General features: G+C 36.8%; 1 protein-coding gene across 4 annotated transcripts in view; it reads right to left on the minus strand.

The window, feature by feature from the left end:
• The window catches only part of prom1a (prominin 1a), an 87,220-nt gene that overhangs the window by 31,892 nt on the left and 33,186 nt on the right, over nt 1-22,142 (minus strand). For 3 of the 4 annotated variants that reach the window (XM_067388865.1, XM_067388868.1, XM_067388867.1), the window contains exons 2-4: nt 15,553-15,611; nt 12,842-12,868; nt 7,402-7,607 (exon numbers count right to left, since the gene is read on the minus strand). In XM_067388865.1, coding sequence (XP_067244966.1) covers nt 7,402-7,607; nt 12,842-12,868; nt 15,553-15,611 — 292 coding nt within the window. The remainder of the gene's footprint in view (nt 1-7,401; nt 7,608-12,841; nt 12,869-15,552; nt 15,612-22,142) is intronic. The other variant, XM_067388866.1, reaches the window with a different exon arrangement.

Genomic DNA, 22,142 nt, shown 5'->3' on the forward strand with positions numbered 1-22,142 from the left:
CCCCACACTCTCAACTTTGCAGATTTTTGAGAAATATATTTTAAGATTTTGCAGTATATTATACTGACAGCTCATAACTTAAAGTCTGCAGTTATAGTATATCTTCATTGCTCTTTCATCTACTGCAGCTCTATATCACTAATACTATATTGCTCAAAGAGCAAGGGTTAGGGTAGGGATGCACCGATCCGCCTTTTTTGCTTCCGATACAGATTCCGATACCTGGGATTCAGTATTGGCCGATACCGATCCGATCTTCAAGTAAAAAGAAAAGTGCTAAATTACCTAATAAACTGTATGCCTCACATAGGGCTGTGACGGTCGTCATGACAACCGTGCCACCGCGGTCGTGGAGTGTCACCGGCGGTAGTGTGGCGTGTATATAATATATAATCTAAAAGGTTGCGTTAACCGAAAATTTTCCTTCATTGATGGAATTTTTTTTAGCAGTGACGGAAAAAATCTGCAGCCTGTCCGTCATTTTGACTGATTACTGAGGCTGATGTTGCTTGTAACTGTAATTCCCACCCCTGTCCAGTTGGTGGTTAGCGCGCTCCAGTGTGGCAGCAGAGCGCGAGTTCAGTCTTCAGAATAAAATGAAAACGATGCGTTTGATTACACCAAAGACTATAGAATAACACAAGACATGTCGCTCGTATTATTTTGAATGGGAGAAAGTGTAACGCTCAAAGGCGGAATAAGTCCCGCCTTCTAAATAAGAGCCAACCGCCGACTGGTAAAGTCATCGCATCACTGCAGCAGCCGTTAGAAGCACCAGTTTCTATAGAAACTGTCAGACAAACGCCTCTGAAACATGGCAGAAGAGACGCGCATTTAGGTCTGCGCATGCGCATTAGCTTGATCCAGCCTAAAAAAATACCGTTTTTTGTCATGATTCGAGCGTTTGGATAAAACATTTATAAGACAGCTGTTGTCAGATTTCATTGGTGATTTCAAATATGAAATGTAATCGTAAGGTTGGCGAACAGTTTTGGAGAATTTGATGTTTCATGATGCCCAGGATGCCCGAGAGGCGTTCCAAAGATGGCCGCCGAGTGAAATGACTTGTCTTAAAGGGACTTTGATTACACTCACCCAGTTTGTCCATTTTATTATATATTATAATACTTATGCTTGCATAATTAAGTTTCTAATCCGTTTTGTTTTAAATAGTTTGTTTTATTTTTCTTGCTGCTGACTATAAGTTTATGGTCAACGTCACAAATGGCTTTTCAGGTATTGTTTACAACACTGATTGAACTGACGTGATAAAGATTTCGGTAAGCTACTGCAACTTTCAACATATTCTTGATTTTCATTCATATTTACTTCCTTCTGTAAATTAGTAAAGATGAAGAGATGATCGCGTTCACTCACGATCCTCAAAAAATGTTCAAGATAAAAACTTAGAAGTGATGCAGTCTTTATCTTCTTTTCATAATATAAATAAATGCATAGCTTAGGCCTATTTGTTTATCCTATAAGTTTGTGAATAGATATGAAAATGCGTTGTTTGTGAATAAATGTCTTAACATTAAAATTAAAAAATGAAAATGGTGCAGCAACATATGAAAGATAGGACAGAACGAAAAAAAAATGCTACTAACAATCGTTCATTGCGCAAAAGTATTATAATATGAACGGCTCCCATATAGAGCAGCACGAAGCGCTTATGCGCATCCCGTGTGCAGAATGATGCGCTTAAAGCATCATGGAGTCACAGTGCTCCGCATTGAAAAGTTCAAAGCATAAAGAGAAGATATATTGATGTGTATTGTATTACCGTTATCTTGATGAAGTATAATAATAGAAACACTGATTCATCTTGGAGAGAGTTTTATTGTGTTAACTGTCGTAACTGAACGTGACACGCAGTCTGAATGCTGAATGGAGAATGACTGACAGCTGCAGCGGAGGGAGGCATTTATGTGAACTTTCATTTAACGACTTAAATATTTATCTGTACCTCAAATTAAACTATGGAATGGCTTCAGAACACATGGAATATAGTGCACAGAAACTTTATGGTGCTTTTTTTAATGTTTTTGTGCCTTTTGTGAAGCTTAACAATAACAGAATAGTACACGCACAGTATCGGATTTGGATCGGTCCACTCCGGCCGATACCGGTCAAAAATGGCAGTATTGGAGCCGATACCGATCTGAATATCGGATCAGTGCATCCCTAGGTTAGGGTGCCAAATTTCACAAACATTGAAAAACTTATATATATATATATATATATTTATATACAATACTGTTCAAAAGTTTAGCGATTTTTTTAAAGAAAATTTTCAGCAAGAATGCATTAAACTGTTCAAAAGAGATAAATGCTGCACTTTTGAACCTACTAATCATCAAAGAATCATCACAGTTTTCATAAAAATGCCAACATTGATAATTATAAGAAATATTTCTTGAGCATCAAGAAATGTCCTGTTACCTCAGCTTAAATAAATGCATGATTGCAAGTTAAAAATTCTAATTTAAGTTGCAAACATTATTTTGTAGAGTTCTGTTGACATAATAATGTTGATCATTATATCAACTTCATATCATCTGTAATTTAAACTCAAATTTCTGTGTTAATTGGCTTTTTTTAAAATTAGGTTGTAACTTAATGAAATTGTCTTGATAATTAGGCAGTGGATTTCTAGTTCCCAGCATGCTTTGCATAGGACTGGATAAGGAGAATAAATGTTGAAAATGTTAATTTATTTGTTTTTAGTGAAGGGAAAAACCTGTTAGTGTTTAATGCTTTTATGTTTGACATTTAAAAGAGTTTCTGTAATGTTTTTGTGGTTACCACTGTGTTGAAGAGTAGAAACATGAAGGTAAACACTACATTGACTCTATAAGCAATGACTGCACTAATGCCATCGACAAGTAATATCTTACTTGCTCATTTAATATACATTAAATAAATTATATTAGAATGTGCTATGATAGCTCCCGATTTGAACTGAAATAGATAAGATTAATAAGTTCCAGGGCAACAACTCTGGTAGTTGGATCGACTTTTTTTTGAGAAATCAACTTAAAAATGTTTTTTTGCAACAAATTAAGTTCCTCTAACTCAATGTAGCTTGTTGGTTGAATGCAAATTCACTAAAAGTTGTCATAAAAAAAAAGTATAGAATGATTTCTGAAGGATCATGTGACACTGAAGACTGGAGTACTGATTTTTTTTTTTTTTTTGCCATCACAGGAATAAAGTATATTCAAATAGAAAACAGTTATTTTAAATAGTGATCATTTATCACAGTATTTGTAACAGTTAATCTGGTTTTGGTTCTGTGTATTTCAGTTCTGTGTCTGTGTTTTCAATCAGTTTCCTGTGCTGCTCAGTTACCTTGGTTTATCTTTGTTTGATTAGGTTGATCAGGCATGCCTCATTTTCTTGATTAGTTTGCTTGTATATTTAAGCTGTGTTTCTTTCAGTTGATTGTCAGTTAACGTCACGTCGTTCTGATCCAGTTTTAGAGTCAAGTTTGTTTTGTTTCTAGTGCTTTGTTTTAATAAAGGACTGTCTACTGCTGCACCTAGATCCTTTCCTCACCTTTATTGCAACCGTCTATGACAATATTACTGTTGTTATTGTATTTTTGATCAGATAAATTGTGAGCATAAGCCTCTTCTTTCAAAAATATAAAAAATGTTTTACTGACCACAAACGGTAGTGTGTTACATACAGTGAGGTAATACAAACCACTACTAAAAATGCTTCTATTTAGCATTTTTCTAATTTATGAATTCACTTCACTAAATCAGATGGGTGAAAAACGTTATAGAGGACTGACGTGAGATCTGTGGAAAATGCATTTGCTGCAATCTGTAGAGTCTAATTAAGGCTAGAAAGCTGGACGCTCATGCTAACCGTCTCTGCTCATACACAAGCTAAACAAAAATGTAAAAACACAAGCACTTATGTGGCACCTATGTGACTACAATGATTAATTACCAAGACTGAATCTAGATCTATCCATGCATCATAATAATTCAAGGATGATGAACTGAAAACTAACTAAACTGACAGTTAACAGCACAAATACTGTGTAAATGCAGCTTTTGTATGTTTAAACGGGGGTGATTTAATAAATGAATGTGTGAGCAATGCATAGCCCAGCTGCACTATAGATGTCATGCGGGTTCACATGGTCTACTGTATTGAGTTTGACAGGCCGTCTCTGCAAGCTGAGCCCTGGGGTTGGCAGAGGAGCAGTGGCCCCCGTTGACCCTCAGTGCCCTGAGCATAACACTCCTGAGTAGCAGACGGGTTTCTGCTCTACATCCAATCGCAGCTAAGAAACAGTCAGCCGAGCGAGTCCCTCACATATAGAGTGCCACAGGAATGAAAAATCATTTTAATATCTAAATAGTTAGATAGCAATGATGTTAAACTGAGAGCAAATGGAGACTTTTGCTTCAGATTTTCCTGAGATTGTCCTGCAGTAAGCTTATACATGTCTTCTTTAGAGTTTCAGAAGACACCTAAACAATGTCTCCAACCGTGCCTTTAAAACCAAGAGATTTCAATGTCAAAATCAAATATTTCTCAACAAATAGTTCCAAAGAACAATTATCTGAGCTTTAGAGCCCTTACTTTACATCAACAATTCTCATTTGTGTCTATTTTTAATTCCCCTAAGGAATTTAAGAGAAACATCTGAGGAAAAATTCTCCTAGGCTTCAAAAAACAAGCTATGAGCAATTAAATTTTCCTCTCTTTACATATGTGTGTGCGACTTTACATTTAGGACCACAGTTAAATATTATTTATTTTAATGAATGAATTTGCCTATTTATATTAGCAATATGTAAACCCTTATGTCTTATCCATGTCAAATCAAAATTTTAAATCCATGTTCTGTTAAACTATTGCTTTGAATTAGGACTGTTTAAATATCAATGCACATACAGAATTAAATAAATCTATAATAAAAATGGCATGCAAAAGTGTCAAAGTGTATTATTTTGTTTTAAAGGGCAGCCTTCCTCAGAATGAGGACACAAATTTATGTGAGCGGTCATTTGTAAATAATGGCAATAGCATCTATTTTTAGCTCAATGGCACATGGCAACTTATACATAGTAAGACAAAAAATATGAAATATATGTTTTCAACATTGACAATAACGAGAAATGTTTCTTTAGCAGCATATTGGAATGATTTCTGAAGGATCATGTTACACTAAAGACTGGGGTAATGATGCTGAAAATTCAGCTTTGCCATCACAGAAATACATTATATTTTCAAAATATATTCAAATAATAATAAGAAAAAGAGTTATTTTAAAGTGTAATAATATTTCTCAATATTACTGTTTTACTGTATTTTGGTTAAATAAATGCAGCGTTGGTGAGCATGAGAAACTTCTTTCAGAAACATGAACAACAACAAAAAAAAAAACAGATTTAATAATTAGTCTCACAAATGAAATCAAATTATCTTTCAGTACTTGCAGCCATCAACAAACAGATAACCAAAAATACAAGTAATACATGCCTCAAGCTGTTATTTTCCCTGACCATCACACCATTATGTTCATGACTGGGTTGAAAGTGTCCTTAAGAAATGCTGTTTTTCCCTTAAAAGTGAGATGCCACTAATGAGGGATTTTCTTGTCATAATTGGGTCACTTCTTTAATTATTCATCAAGCCTACATTATGCCCAATGTTTCAAGAGAAAACAGCAGAAAAGCTCAGAAAAGGTGGCCCAAGTTCAAACAATTACAATAAAATTTCAAAGTTTGGAAAGGGTAAATGACAACACGGTTCAAGAAAACTCCATGTTTCACACCGTTACTAAGAAAAACATTACTCATAACAAGGTGACCAACTCATAACCTCCACCCCTGGATATCCTTCAAACTCATTTCCATAATCTCTCTGTAAGAATCCTCTCAGGATGATCACATAATATTTGAATGATTTTCAGAATGATCTTCATACCAAGAGACTGGGTGGCGCCTGTCTTACTTTTAAACAAGATTGGCACTGAAGAGAGAAGTGTGTAAAGTAGCCCCCTTTATGGCTTGATCAGAATCATGAAGGTTGAAATCCTAGGAGGTTTTTGCATGAGGAGACATGCCCATCTCCAGGCAGCCAGGCATGTGCTATGGAATCTTTAATAAAGAGCCAGCCAGCTGAATCCATAAAGCAGAGGCACATCAAACACTCTATTCAGTTTGCCGTTGCTATCCTGGAGTTTCTGCTATTGTGCTATCCTGCTGTATTTCTTCCTGAAGTGTACACTTGTCTACAGTATATCTTTGGGAACATGTCGATTTTAGGACAGGGAGATTAACTGCAAGCTCAAATGTATCCATGTTGAGGTCTTTGATTGACCATTTATATGATCATTTATCTAGACACAGGGGTCTCGCATAGGGTCCTCACACCGGCCGTTTATTTCTACACTGACCCACGGTCACAAACTCCCCAGTCTTGGTCATTTAGACAGAGGTTATTGACTATATTATTTAGAGGGCCGCTCCCATGCTTGCTCTCTCTAAATGTATTTTACTTAGTCCCTATTGATCTGTGCACACCTAAATAAAATAACATTATTTCTAGTCAAAGGCTATGACACTACTTCAGATATAAGCCGACCAATACTTTCTCTAATAGTAGTTTTGGTATGGTCATGCCATGGTTTCCCATGTAGACTTATCTAGAGTTTCATTACATTAAACACAGGTAAGGCTCACCCTATTTAGGTTGGTCAGTCAACATTCTGTTGCCCTAAACGGAAATTCCCTTCATTAGCCTTCACAATCTAAGTGATTACTATCTAAAATCTCAGTTGGCATGCCCCAATGCTCCACTCAAAACTAGTAACGGACTTTAGTCTGTTACTAACCTGATGCATATTTGCAGTAACAATGGGTACAGCATAATCTAGCAGATATGGTAGATGATTCATATAATCATCCTGAGTTAAGTGAGTGGAGGGAAGAATGGGTGAAGAGACTGAAGTGGGGGAGAAGGGACAAATGTGAAGGAAGGACAGGAAGGAAGGAAGCTTATACATTTCTGTAAGTGTGTGTACTGTCCATATCTCGGGAGATCAAAGCATCTGTATCTTAATATATATATATTAATATTGTTGGCATTGAATTCATTATATTTACAAATCAGCACATCTCATTTCATTTACCATCTTAAATATTTTTTTTCTTTTTCTTTAGCTTGTTGAAAGCATTCCGCCAAGAATATGTGATGCCTTGGATTCGAATCTGCTCAAAAGAAGGCATCTTGGTAGACAGACCTTTGGGTACATCCTTTGCATCTATGTGCATTTGATACCTGGAAACACTGCCTATGTAGGCATCATAATAAGTTTTGGAAGTTTACACATGCAAGCACACATGCACATTCAGACAAGCGCAAAAAACTTACGTGATAATGAAGGTGGATGTGAGTAACAGTGTGGTCAGCAGTCCTCTAAGGCAGTCTGCATTCTTCCTCTGTCTCTGGTGCATCTCTCCTCCACAGTTATCACAGCAGCGGCACAAACAAAAGAGAAGCCCCACCAGCGGCAGCAGCACGGTGAACAGCAGGCCCAGTGCCGCACACACCACAAATCCAATCTCATAATAAATCACCTGCGCACAACAAAAAGTTACATAGATTAAAGTATCTTAAATGTTCAATAAGTGCAAAAAAATTGAGTTATGAGTTGAAATGGTTTCCTCAAAGTAAGCCTGGTCCACAGTGAATTCCAGGAAAAGAAATCTAAGTTAAAGGATTAGTTCACTTCAGAATGAAATTTTCCTGATCATTTACTCGTCCCATGTCATCCAAGATGTTTATGTCTTTTTTTCTTCAGTCACAAAAAAATGTTTTTTGTGGAAAACATTCCAGAATTTTTCTCCATAAAGTGGACTTCAACAGCTACTAATGGTTTAAATGTCCAACTACATGAACCCAGTTGACAAATAAGGGTCCTATCTAGCAAAATGATGTCATTTTCTAAAAAAAAACAAAAACAAAAACAAAAAAAAAAACCTTTTTAACTACAAATGCTTGTCTTGCACTGGTCTGCGATCATCACATTGAAATGGTGACATATGTGGAAGTACTGATCCAGTGTTTACAAAGCGAACGTGCAAAGATTAAGTCAAATGCCCTTTACAAAAAAAAGGTAAAACAATGATGTCGGATGATTTTGAAGTTGGAGGAGAAAACGAGATGGAGTTTTCCACCCTACCGTGGTACTTCCACCTATGTCATCTCAGAGCAGTGCAAGATGAGCATTTGTGGTTAAAAAGTATGTAAATTATTATTTTTTTTAGAAAATGACCAATTGTTTCTCTAGATAAGACCCTTATTTCTCAGCTAGGATCATGTAGAGCCCTTTGACGCTTCACTGAAACTGTTGGACCTTCAACCTGTTGGTAGCCGTTGAAGTCCACTATGGAAAAAATCCTGGAATGTTTTCCTCAAAGACCTTAACTTCTTTTCAGCTGAAGAAAGAAAGACCTAAACATCTTGGATGACATGGGGGTGAGTAAATTATTAGGAAATTTTAACTCTGTAGTGAACTGATCCTTTAAGGCTTAATTTGCATCCAGGAAGCCATCCCAAGTTATATAGGTTTAAAGTTTCGGATTAGTTTATCCACTACTGTTGGTAAAAGGAAGTAAGGAGTGCCATTTGTGTATGTTTTAGAACTACAATTACACTTAATGAGCACTTCATATACAGTTATTATTATAATATTATAATGTTATAATTATTATGTTAAACCGTTTTGTAAAAGGAACATCAAGACTATATCTAATGAGCTACAAAATATTTTCACGGTTCATAATTTTAAAAAAGGCAAGCAAAACGTTTGCTAGAAGAAGTGCCTCTGCACTTTTCTTTTACAAGTAAAGCAAATATCCTTGTCTCAAAAGACTTTCAGGGAAACAGCCTTTAAAATGAGGGAAATTAAACCATGCAAAATTTCCATGCTGTATGTAACATGACGGAATAATGTTAAACATTTTATACATATGCTTCCACTGAATCCATTTACACGTCCTGTGGCATTATGGACACTTCTGAATGAGCAGGGCTCTCCTCAGGCTGGCCTGTGGATAAGCTTAATCCACTGAATAAACCAGAGGCTTTGTCTGTCACCAAGAACCCTCGCTTCGCCTCAAGGGTAGAGCCTTTCCATATTTAAAAAGTGGTGTTAAAAGCTCATTTCCCCTCATGCCTATGTGTGCAAGAACTGAAAGCCTTGTTGGAAAGCTTAGCAACTAAGACTATCAAGGGACTTCAAATATAGCATAACATATAGGGCATGAGGTTATTGACCATTCTACTATAAGTCTTACTGACCCTCTGCTGAGCTCCTCTAGTATCAGCATGTTTAAGCTTTAGACTGGCTCATCTAAGGCTGACATCATCTCTGTTATCGCAGCCACACTCCTCACTTGGGTCATAGCTAAACTAAAAATTGCAGACAGCAGAAGAGGACATTTCTGTGTATCTATTATTTTACCAATTAAAGAGATGAAAGAGATATTTAATACCGTTATTTTAATACAGGATGTCCAAGAAAAAAGTTCAGTGAATATATTCCCTGTTTTAAAACTCTATTAAAAGTGTGTAATGTTGATTTGGAGCTGAGGTGTAGCAGTTAGCACATAGATATTTGGTGCTTAGGCAGTTGATAAATCCAGTTTGCAACATCTTAAAGGAAAAAATACTCCTAATATGCTGCTTTTTTATAGATTATTTGCCTTTAACAAATTATGGAGGTATCAGGGCTTGATAGTGCGAGCATAAACAGAGATGTGTGCAAACTGTAAAATGTATTTAGGAGCTTGTGTGTGAATGAAAAAAGTCCCTGCTGGTTCTTAGTTTTATGAAATTTAAGGTCATAAAAATCTTAAATGGTATAAAAAACTTATTATATTAAGAAGTCTTAAATTTGGACCCTTTTTTGGTATTTTGGCTACACAATAAATGGTATATGGCATTTAATTCAATGTAAACACTTCTGGTCAAAAGAAGGAAAGACTAGCGTTCACACCGGACGCGAATGAAGCGGTAAGCGCGAGGAATTTACATGTTAAGTCAATGCAAAGACGCGAATTGACATCCTGCGGCACGATTCGCACGAATTGAGCGATTCGGGCGTTTGACGCGCTTAACGCGTGATTCGCGCGAATCGCGCAAGTTGAAAAATCTGAACTTTGGCGAAATTCCACGCCGCATTAACCAATCAGGAGCTTGCTCTAGTAGTGATGTGACGTAGCGAGCTGAGGCAGAAACGATTTTAATTTTTGCTATTTTAACGACGGAAAAACGGTCCGTGCGCCGGGGCGCATTTTTGAAATGGGTTGTCCCTATTCTCTTAATGAGTAATGGGTGTAACGTTCAATAAACCAATCAGAGTGTCATCCCCCATTCCCTTTAAGAGCGAGATGCGCTCGCGCCATGGCGGATTGCTATTTACATGGTGGAATTTGTTGGCGGAAAAGCTGAACGCTTTTCAAGCGAAGAAACCGATCTGCTCGTGCGCGAAGTTAAACGTTTAGTTAGAAGGTAAACGAAGTTACATTTTTATATTTATGTAGCCTACACAATAATATTCTTTTACACTGTAATCCTTTTGTTTTTAATATTGGCATGTTTGTGTGATGCGCATCCCTGTGTGTAATAAGCAAAGTCGACGCGCCCAGAGGCGCAGTTTCTACCAACGCGCTCTAACAAAAAAATATTGCGCCATTGACTTCAGACTTTAGACCAGGTTTGAGTTGGTCTATGGCGCAGTCTATTTTCAGCTCCTTAAAATAGCAATGCGCCGGCAATGCGCCTGAACACACCTCTTTTTTAGACCAGCACGCCCATGGGCGCACTAACTGGCGCAAATGCATTTACTAATTTAAGGACGTGGCACTGAACGGGAAAACGCGAACGGCGCCGGACGCAAACTAGCAAACACACTTGCGCTGCGCCTTGCGTCGCATTGCGCCAGGTGTATTATAGGGCCCACGGTCTTTACTCAATTTATGCTAATATATATATATATATATATATATATATATATATATATATATATATATATATATATATATATATATATATATGTATATATATGTATATATATATATATATATATATATATATGTATACATGTATATATATGTATATATATACACATGTATATATATATATACATATATATATATATACGTATATATATATATATATATATACACATGTATATATATATATACATATATATATATATATATATATATATATATATATATATATATATATATATATATATATATATATATATATATATATATATATATATATATATATATATATATATATATATATATATATATATATGTATGTATATATATATATATATACATACATATTAAGACTACAAGTCAACTACAGATGACCAACTGAGCTTATTCGCTGTCATTTACAATTATTTCCCCACTGACAAGTTGTGTTTATTCAGATGAGGTATGCAGAAAGCAGTGGCACAGTCTGGGATACATAAAGGAGTGGGAGAGCCCCTCTCATGACGCGAATTCGCGTCTGTTGTGAAGGGTTTTTCACGCGCGAATGAAGCGAGTAAACTCAAAATGTTGAAGCGTCCAACTACGCGCGAATAGCGCGATTTATTCGCGCAAGTCGCGTCTGGTGTGAATGCAGCAAGAAAACTATTTAACACATATTAAATATAAAATAAATAACATCAAATGTTAAATATATTATCACATTTAACACTTATAAATAATTACATAATCATTAAATACAGTTTGAAAGAGAAATATTTAAAATCTAATGTGCTTTTTGTATAAATTTAACATTTTTGTTCACAAATCATTTGCTCTCCATTTAATCTCCATTTACTAACTATTTAATGAAATATTAAACTGCTCTAATTTGTTTTCCTTTAATTTGGTTGTCACAATTCCTCCTACTCCAACTTCCCGAATCCTCTGTCTGCTTGATAAGAAATAGAAAAAGCCCTAAAAAAAGTCTAAACATTACAGCATGTTAAAGAAATCTATTAACTCTAATGGTGCATCTCAATCAGCTTCCTAGTTCAGTAGTCAGGGCAGTGATCAGGAAGTCGGCCATTTGAAGGGCTGTCTCAATCGCAAAATCCTTCTGGTGCACTGAAACGTTCGCTGCCTAAAAAGTCCCACAATGCATTGAGAAAACTAGGGAGCATCGATGCTCATTGTGTTCCCTTGTGGAAGTTGTGAAGCACAAAACATAAATCACGTGAGCCAACTCACTACACATAATGACACGTGATAGCTGTATTGAAAAATAACAAACCATTACTTAAATATATTTCACCATAAACCTACATCACTAGAAAGGTACTGAACATAATCTAGCTAACATTTATAATTAATTTATGGCTATAAAATAATCAGTGTATTTATCACGTAAAACATTAAGAACATGAATGCCAGAATAATATCAGTTCTGCTGTTGACAACAAACCTGTTGTCATGTCACCATCAATGTCTCATTGAGAGTGAGCCAGGGTCCTTACTGTCCTTACCACTGCCTGAATATGTTTACATGATATACTGATTCAGGAGCTAGGGAGCTGATTGAGATGCACCTTATGTCACCAATTATGCACCAATTTTTTTATCTACCTAATGTTGCATTCCAAATGTATGGCACAATCACAAACAAAATTAGACTGGAAAGTAACACTGAAACAGACTTGTGAACAGCATGAGTGCAGGGCTGGGTTCTGTAAGGGTTAGGTGGAACTAAGGAATGAAGGTGGTGAGACTAGGGTCAGGTTTGTCCCTTGACACCACTAGCAGGACACACACATTACCTGTAGCGTCAGAACAATGTTTTCTGGCTGGGAGGTGCCAGATGATGAGGCATGCAGAACAGCAAAAATAGAAAAAAAAAATACAGAACAGATGGTAAGCCAAATTAAATAAACAGTCAAACAAAAAGGCAAATAAAATCACTTAAGAACTAGGAAGAGCACTTGTCATCTGTAATGGGAATCAGACCCATTTTGAATGTCCTAGGGATTGAGTGAATCATAGATTTGGCAGACAGTCACATCCATATCCAGATTTCCATATTCTTAAGTGTTACAAGAGCAAAACAGAAAAAGTGAAGCCTGAGTATGATTATAGATTATAGATTTTGAGATTATTGTTCTTCACTAAATACTTTGTTAAAGACATGCTCATTTAAATTAAGCTTAAATTAATCATTAATCTTTAAGTGATTACCCTTGAATAAAATTAATAACCCTCTGATTTACATCTTAATTCACATTCTTCAGTGTCACATGATCCTTCAGAAATCATTCTAATATATATCTATATGATTTGGTGCTCAAGAAACATTTATTATTATTATCAGTGTTGAAAACAGTTGTGAACAGCATTTTTTGGAACAATGTAAAAGTCTTTAATGTCATTTTCGACCAATTTAATGTGTCCTTGCTAAATATAAGTAGGCTACATTCACACTGCAGGTAAATGTGTCCCAAATCGAATTTTTTTTGCCCATGACAGTGTGAACAGTACAAACCACATGGAATCTGATCTTTTCAATTCCGATTTGTGCTACTTCCATATGTGGTACTAAATCCGATACAGGTCAGATGTTTTGTAATGCGAATGCAGTGTAAACATATCGGAATTCATGCGATTTTTACGTCACTCGAGATCAAGATCACGATTCTGCACTCATGGGCATCTATTCAAAGATTTTACATACCCAACGTTATCAAGACACTTGGGAAAGATGTGTCAGAACTCGTAAGTATTACAGAGACAGCTCTATAAGCAAAACATGAGGGCTCGTAAAAAAAACTCTGCTCTCTTTTGTCACTTCAGTGGGTCTCATTCATGAAACATTCATAAATATACGAGTAAATATGTGAGTGATTTGCGCATTAAGAGATCTTCCCGAAAACTCTTCTCCTGATTCACAAATACTTCGTAAACGTCAGAAGTGATAGTGAAATGTGTGTGTGTGTTAATGAATTCCAATCAGTCATAAATGGGACGCGCGTGCACGCTCATTCTCAATTACCATAAATCCCGCCCATTAAATCCGACTGACAACTATATATGGGCATCATATTATGACACCAAATGAAGGATTTTGGCCATTTTATAGGAAACAATTTCCAGAACTATTAAGGGGCCATTAGTTTGCCCAGCCCTATTGAAATCAATTAATTATTTGATTAAAGTGCTCCGTTTGCAGATGCTATTACTGGCTCTCACAATAAAAGTAAAAAGAAAAAAACGTATGTAATTACTATATATACTATTTTTTTCAAAATGCTGTGTAATGTACATTATTAAGGTGAATTAAAATGCAGCCTTATTAATGAGCAAAACGTTCGGATGTTAAACGCACTATTTACGCGTGGCTGGGAGCAGGTGTAGATTTCTTTCGTACCAACTAACATTTGGAAAATACGAACATTTTAATGAATCCGAAAATTTACGCCAGAACCACTTTACACACGATTTACCCAAAAATTTGTTCTGCTCGTGTTTCATGAATGAGACCAAGTGTCTTTATTTTTCATATTGCCAGCACATAATTTCACTGGCTTCTGTGGCAGATCACACTATAAATAAACACGCAATCACTTACTTTAATGCCGTTCGTGTTTACTTCCGTATGACAACGTGCTGTGTGTTTTACCAAGTCCGCGATTTTCCCACAGAATTGGGTTACTTTTTCACTGTTGCCGCAGGTTGTTTTGCAACACCATGACCGCACTAACGCAATATTTAACCCCCCAAAACACGATTGGGATAGTTTTGGACTAGTTTTGTGAGTGGGTTTTGTGGTTAAAAAACCTGGCAACCCCGTTTGTATGAGATTTGAGCAAAAATTGGAATTGAGCATTAAGGCTCGCAGTGTGAACGTAGATTTACTGACCACAAACTTTTAAATGATATCCATTTAAATATAATAAATATAATATAATATAATATAATATAATATAATATAATATAATATAATATAATATAATATAATATAATATAATATAATATAATATAATATAATATAATATATTATATTATATTATATTATATTATATTATAATATAATATAGGCTGTTTGCTGAGAAATAAATGTAAATTGTAGCACTATGATCGGGCTGTGTATCTCTGAGCTCACATTTCCTCTCAACAACACAAGAAATGTTGGTGAAACTGATTCATTAAGTTTTGCCCCATATGTTTGTTTGTTCCCAGGAGTAGGATGCTGCAACTTCAAAGCAAGAGTTGTTGTTTAATTAAACTCATTTTCTTTATTAAAAAGCAGCAAATAGTTTCTTCCTCTATTTACTACAGCCTATAATGCCAAGAGCAATTAACAGCTCTTCCAGAATAAGCACATAATAGGACAAGGCTCACTCCTTGGCTTTCATACTCAATTATTAAAATATTGTTTCAAGATAGATGCATTGAGACAATGTCCCCACAACTTAACTGCGGTGGCGGAGCATGTAATCGCATGGAGGTTCAGGTAGGCACAGTCACATGTACTTACCTTCTGGTACTCGGATTGTATGGCTCCGAATTTATCCTTTGCCACTCTAATGACGAGATCTGCAATGACAGGGGAAAACAAAGTCAGCATGCTTCGGCCTCTTTCAGTGCTGCCACGTCAGAACAGGTTACGTAATGTTATTCAGCATTCAGCTGAAAAAAACCCCACCAACAACGAGCCCAATGTGGATGAGCGTAACCCTTCAGTACCGTTTCATCGAGTGTTTAGCCCCCAGCTGCCTCTAGTACCACAATTACCACAATCTTGAGAGAAAATAGTAGTTGTCTTCATACAAACAGACATCACATAGTTTCCTCGGGGGGGCATCTGAGCAAAGTTTAGCTTGTCATCCGAGTTTCTGTATGATTATGCTGATAATGACAAATTATATGCAAATAATTTGAAAGACAGTAAAAAGGTGCTGTGTTACATTAAAATGTATGTATCTAAGCAGTACAATTTGACAGAGAGGAGCTGTACTTGTATGCTTATTGCCTAGAAAATAGCTCTGTGGACATTTCCAAGATGGTCGGTGAGTGAACTGAATTGCCTTAAAGGGACCTTGGCTCAACTCACTGAATGTAAGTTGCTCCAGAGTATCTCTTCATAGAAATCTACTCTCTGTAGATCCTGAAGGTTCAGGTTTTCCATTCCCATTGCACCATACTCTTATAACAACCAGCATACAACATACAAATCACCTGGATACGACATCACAAACAAAAGAAGCAATGATGGCAAGCATCCCAAAACACTGAAGCAACAGCCCCCAGTCCTGTCCCACAGCTGTACTGTATGTAGACAAACAATCATCAACATACACAGGGAAAATGTCTTTCACACACCATTACAAATTAAGTAGCAGAATATTAACAATGCCATGTGAATGTGATGTAATGTAATATTTGAATGGTATAGTAATTAAATTGGCCTTATAAAAATGAATGAATTAATAAATTTGAAAAATGTTTGTCTTGGTAAACTTTTATTAAAATGAAATAATTTGTAGAGCACTTCTTCTCACCATCCAATCAATTCCCTATGAAGAAAATTAAATCTCTTCCAAAAGAAATTCTCATTAAATGTCTCATATAAGTCTAAGCCTCAAATTCCATTATTAAAGTGGGTTGAAAACATCATAAGAAACGAATGAGAGACAGAGGTACATCTTCCACTTGGTGCATTGCAGGGATTTTCAGCGCTCTATGAAGAGTAGCAGAGAGTCAATAATGTAATAAGTGTTACTAAAGCTATTTTTGAAATGCTCAGGGCTCAAATATGTTTCTAATAATCATCCCTGTGTGAAGACACCTTTAAGAGACAAGTCTTTTTTAGGTATTTATTTTTTAGCAATTCATAGTTTTCAGTCACGTGACTGAATTGGAGGCCTGGAAGGCAAAACATGCATAGAACTACATTACAGTCCTGTCAATTTTCCATCTCAAAAGAAGAAAATTAAAAACATGTGAACAAAATGCACATTTTGGGCACTTGTGACCCATATACAGCACCTGCTGCAGTGTTTCAAAAACTAAAAACAGCAGGACATTCTAAAACGCTTCATGTGAAAAACATTGAAAGTGCCTTAAATGTACTAATACAGTGGTATTAAAAGATCAAATTCAGTATAAACCTTACTATACAGGCGAGCAGATTAACTCAGAATATAAACACAATGCACAGTTTCTTGTTAAGCCTTTTCCCAAAGAAAACCATAATATAGATAATGCTTAATGAGAAACTGCGCGCTGTGCTGTTTTATTCTGGGTACATCCGCTTGTCTGTAGATAGTATGCAACATCAATAAGGTGTATAATGAATTTGGTCTTTTAATACCATCGTCTTACTACATTAGTACTTAGCACAAACTTAGTAAAAATGACTGATGGGCAATGGAAGAAAGAGTGGTTTTGCCCTCCAGGTGGGCATAAGGGTGTAACATCATGTGAAAACTATGGCTGAATCCCAAATGGCACACTTCTATGCACTTTCTGTCTTGTGGACTTAAAATGGCTGCCACGTGCGCATGTCTGTTAAGTCCATGAGACCGTAGGGTGTCCCATTCATCATTTTAGGTTTCAGAAGGGTGCTCACAAGCGCCCCCTTTGCGCCCTCGATGCGCACTTCAGCTGAGCCCACAAGTTCGCAAGCTACGCAGAGGACTTTACCCGGCAGTCAAAGCGGCATTAAGTCACGAAAGCGCAGACTCAGAGGAAGACCTTGAGGGTTTAGGGTGCCATTTGGGATTCAGCCTATGAATAACATGGTTCTAACTGTCTTCATGCATTTTCTACAGAGACTTTCAATGATTCCTGAAGGCCTACTCATCTTCAAAGCCAGACAGAAGTAGTATGTTTAGGGCATCATAGCATGTGGTCATGAAAAAAAACATCACCAATCACTCCATTAGCCAGCCTAGCTATATTTTGCCGGTCCCTATAAGTCCCTGGTTAATTAGCATGACCTTAATTCAAGGAAACAAGTCTTCATTAAAACCCCTTGGTACATGATTGCCTTACTTTTGCGTCATACCCAACAATGAGGATTTAATTGTACAGGAAGGAATGACTTTCTCAAAGAAATCTGAAACTCCTTAATAAGTGGCTCCCAGTCATCATGGCCAACTACTTTTTACCTTGAAACAACCCATGAAATCGTTTGAAATACTCCATGAAATTGCAAGCTTATTTCATGTATTATATATGTTGTTCTGTTGGTATATATCGGTTTGGTTTGTCATGTTTTTACTGTTACAAAAAACATGGATTTGTGAGCATTAGTGGAACTGAAGGTGTCAGAGAATAAACACAAAACACACGTCATTGTTGTCATCGGTGAATCCGGCCAATCGTGGAACAGATCGTCGTCAGAGCTTGTGCAGCTGGGGCACGTTCAAGCTCAAACCGGTGCGCAACGTTTTGATACGTTTTCCGGATTGAACGACACGTTTCCTGGAAACGGTGTGCATCGGTGTGCAACAGGTTTGAGATGCGTTTTCTCTTGTTTGGTGGGTGTGTCAGAAATGTCAGCCCAATCAGCGCAAAGATGTCTATAAACCACGCGGTATTAAAGAGACAGCTTGCACAATGGGTATTAATGAAACATAAAAATACTATAGGCCTACTTATATATTTTGCTGTTGTATTGTGAAGTGACACTTTAATAAACTTTTCTATACTCCTCTGATTATATAATGGTAAATATTACAATATCATAGCACAACAGTGATCAGCAATAATGATAAGCCTAATACTCACAATAAAAATAATACAGATCAACACAGTCTCGGAGGTAAGAAATGGATTATCCTTCACCTGAAATGTTTGTCTTTTCATCCTGAAATGCAAGGCAAGTGTATCACAATAATTAGAAGTTTCCACAAATCCTTTCACTGGATTGGGATGTTCTCTTTTATTCTGGACAGCAGGGCAGTGACTGTAATATTGAGTGTATTTTGCAGTATTAAACACCTATTTATACCGACTTCGTCAGGCTCTGAAAATTCTTCAAAAAGAACACAAAGAATGTCCTTCTCAGCTGCCATAGTTGCAACTCCTGCATCATCAGATCAGGGTGTTCAACGCACCTCCGTTTCCGTTTAAAAAACGTTTTGCAACGTTTTGTCGGGGCTGAACGCAGCCCTGCTCTGTAGAAGCTGTGTCAGCTGAGTCCATCGTCTGCTCTTGAATCACTCTCGCAGCACTTTGATGCCATACATCACAGTGACGTGACGTCTGCGCTGTATCAAGTCAGACAAAATTTCTAACCGGCATGCATGATCAGTCTGCGCAGCACTGCATTAAGTCAAACACACCTATTGAGAAAGGTCAAATGTGGCCGAAACATTTGCCGTTTTTTCATTAAAGTAGTGGTTTTATTTTGCAATTGTCAGTTTTCCTGTCAAGTTTTTGAGGCACAGTGAGTCCCTGGCATATGTAGAGTTTCACATTAGCGCTTGGCGGGGAACCTTCTGGCAAAAAGGCCAAGGGGCCCCCAAACTTATTTTACCGTTTAAAAGTAAAATACCATTTAAATGGTAAAACAAGTTCTAGGTCTAACTGCAGTTGTGAAGTAATCAATTTAAACTACATGAAAATAATATTTTGTTTTAAAATATGAACACATTCACTCTTACTCATATGTCTGATATATCGAAAATGCAAAACACTAGTGGAAGCGTCAGAGTTACACCATGTCTACACCAGACGCGACAAATGGATCATTGCAAAGCACTTTGACTACTTTAGAAATAGAAGTATAGACCCTTTTACTGTTTGTACACAATGATGACGTAGCAATGTATGCGCGCGCATTTTGGCAACGGAAGTGGTGTTGTTCCCCATAGGTTCTAACGTGTTAGCAACTCCGAAAGTGATATATCTACAGCTTCGCGGGCGGATTAAGCAACACAGACAGATAAAGTTATTTTAAAAAGTTGACTTTATCAAATGGTATCCGACTATCAGATCCGTGTAGTCGAGTGGATAGAAGACGTTAGCAGATGGCCAAATACAGTGGCCAGATATATATACATAAACCAGGGCTCTCAAGTTTTAAAGACAGGCAAGAATGACTAATATCCAACAACATGACATGATTTTTAAAGTGATCAATAACATCGACGATGTAATACACTATAATTCATTTAGTGCTAGTAAAATTATTAAGCCTATTTGGAGAGAGAGATGTTTAATGTGACAAAATGTCAGTCATCGTGTGATAACAAAAATATAACTAGGTCTAGACTACTGAGCAGGTTTTTAGTGAACAGGCTGTTGACTTAGTTCAGACACTCATGAAAAACTGATGCTGATTATCTGGGAAACATTCTCTAACAGCAGTCAAGTTGTCATTGTTTGTGTCAAACAAGCTGTGAATTTGTTGTAACATTAATATAGGAGAGCATGACTTATTTTGGTTCAAAGTGATGCTCAGAGCCTCCAGTGTTTTCCTCTGTGGGTGAACGAGGATGATGGTGAACAATTCTAAATTTTTAATTGGTTGTTGCGTTAAATCTTACCCAGATACAATAGTGCTATTTTCTGATTGGCTACTGTGTAGCCTCTTTCTTTTTTTGATTGGCTAATAAGTGGCAGGCTACTCCAGGAGAGACGCGCTTGATTCCTGCCCAGCGCAGCGGCATATTAAATATATGAAAAATAGTGTGTGGCGGGAGTGTGTGACAAAAGACCGAAATAAGTGACTGTCACGCTCAGTGCGTTACACTTGAGAGCCCTGAAAAACTTTCAGAGTTGCTAACATGTTAAAACCAGTAGGCAACAACACCACTTCCGTTGCCAAAATGCGCGCGCAACTGTTTGATCACGTGGGCTGTAAAAGGGTCTATAAAGAAGTAGAAATAGAATGCTTACTGTATTATATAGAAGAGTATTGTGAGAAAGAGATTGATTGAGCGAGTTTATTATCTGCATTCAGATTTAGCATTTTCCTTCAGGTCATTCCTATGTTAATAAAAAAAATTCTGTTTAAATGTCCAATGTATTATCTTGTCCTTTTAGCAGTTAAGAGGTTTTCCTGTGACTGACAATGCTAGTCAAAGCATTGGTCAGTTGCGTCTTGTTCCGTGTTCACAACAATTTAGTCTTTTCAATGTAAAAGTCTTCGCTACCAACTGACACACTCATTTCAAGTCTTTGCCGCCATCTAATGGCGTAATAATGTAACTTCTGTTGCTGTTCGCGGTCAGGGACTATTTTTTTCTGGTGCAAGGAAGGCTTTTATTGAAAGTTTACATCATGAAAGTTACATTGATACATATTTTTGGCTTTAATATTCGTATCATGTGGTAACCATTTTATAAAAGCAATAAGGTACTCGAGGCTAGTGCTGTATCGTGAATAAGTCACGGCTGAAGGGGTTGCAGGCACTCCGCTTTGCTTCATGCCTAACAACGTCCTTCAGCCATAACTTATTCACAATACAGCACAGCCTCTTGTACCTTATTGCTAACTTATAATAAGTTCTATTGTCTTTTAACGAGTTGTGCTGCACCGCTCGTGTCCGGTGTAGACACAGTGTTAGAGCCCCCTCTGCTTTAGTTGTGGGTTTATTTAAAAAAAAAAAAGATGAATAAATATCCTTCATTATTTTATGTTGGTCAAGCATATCATCAAAACTTACCAAGCAAAAAGCATTTTCACTTCATAATTTCATCATGCAGACAGAGAACGGGAGTTCAGTGGTCTGTGGGCAGATTGGATTGTGGGTAAGGAATCAGTGGGGCATAGTCCTCCAGCTGTCTCTTCCAGAAAACTACAATTCTCAGCAAAAAGAGAGGACAAAAAGGATAAGGAGTGCAGAGAGAAGAAAAAGAAAATCAGTGTGGAGAGGTGGAACAGAAGGAGTGTAGAGAAGAGAGATTAAAAAAGAGAGGCAAGAGGTTGAAGCGTGTCTCTTCTTATCCTTCACCGATCGATCGGGCTGTCACATACTGTAGTTTTCTTTAACAAACTCACACAAAAATGCACAAGCACATATACACCACTCAGAAATATACAGAAGCATATACTTTATCATCCAGCCACCGTCTGACACCTCACAATCTCTTGCATTTCCAAATGTTATCCAAC

Source organism: Chanodichthys erythropterus, chromosome 1 (assembly GCF_024489055.1).
Source record: "Chanodichthys erythropterus isolate Z2021 chromosome 1, ASM2448905v1, whole genome shotgun sequence".
Lineage (NCBI taxonomy): Eukaryota > Metazoa > Chordata > Actinopteri > Cypriniformes > Xenocyprididae > Chanodichthys > Chanodichthys erythropterus.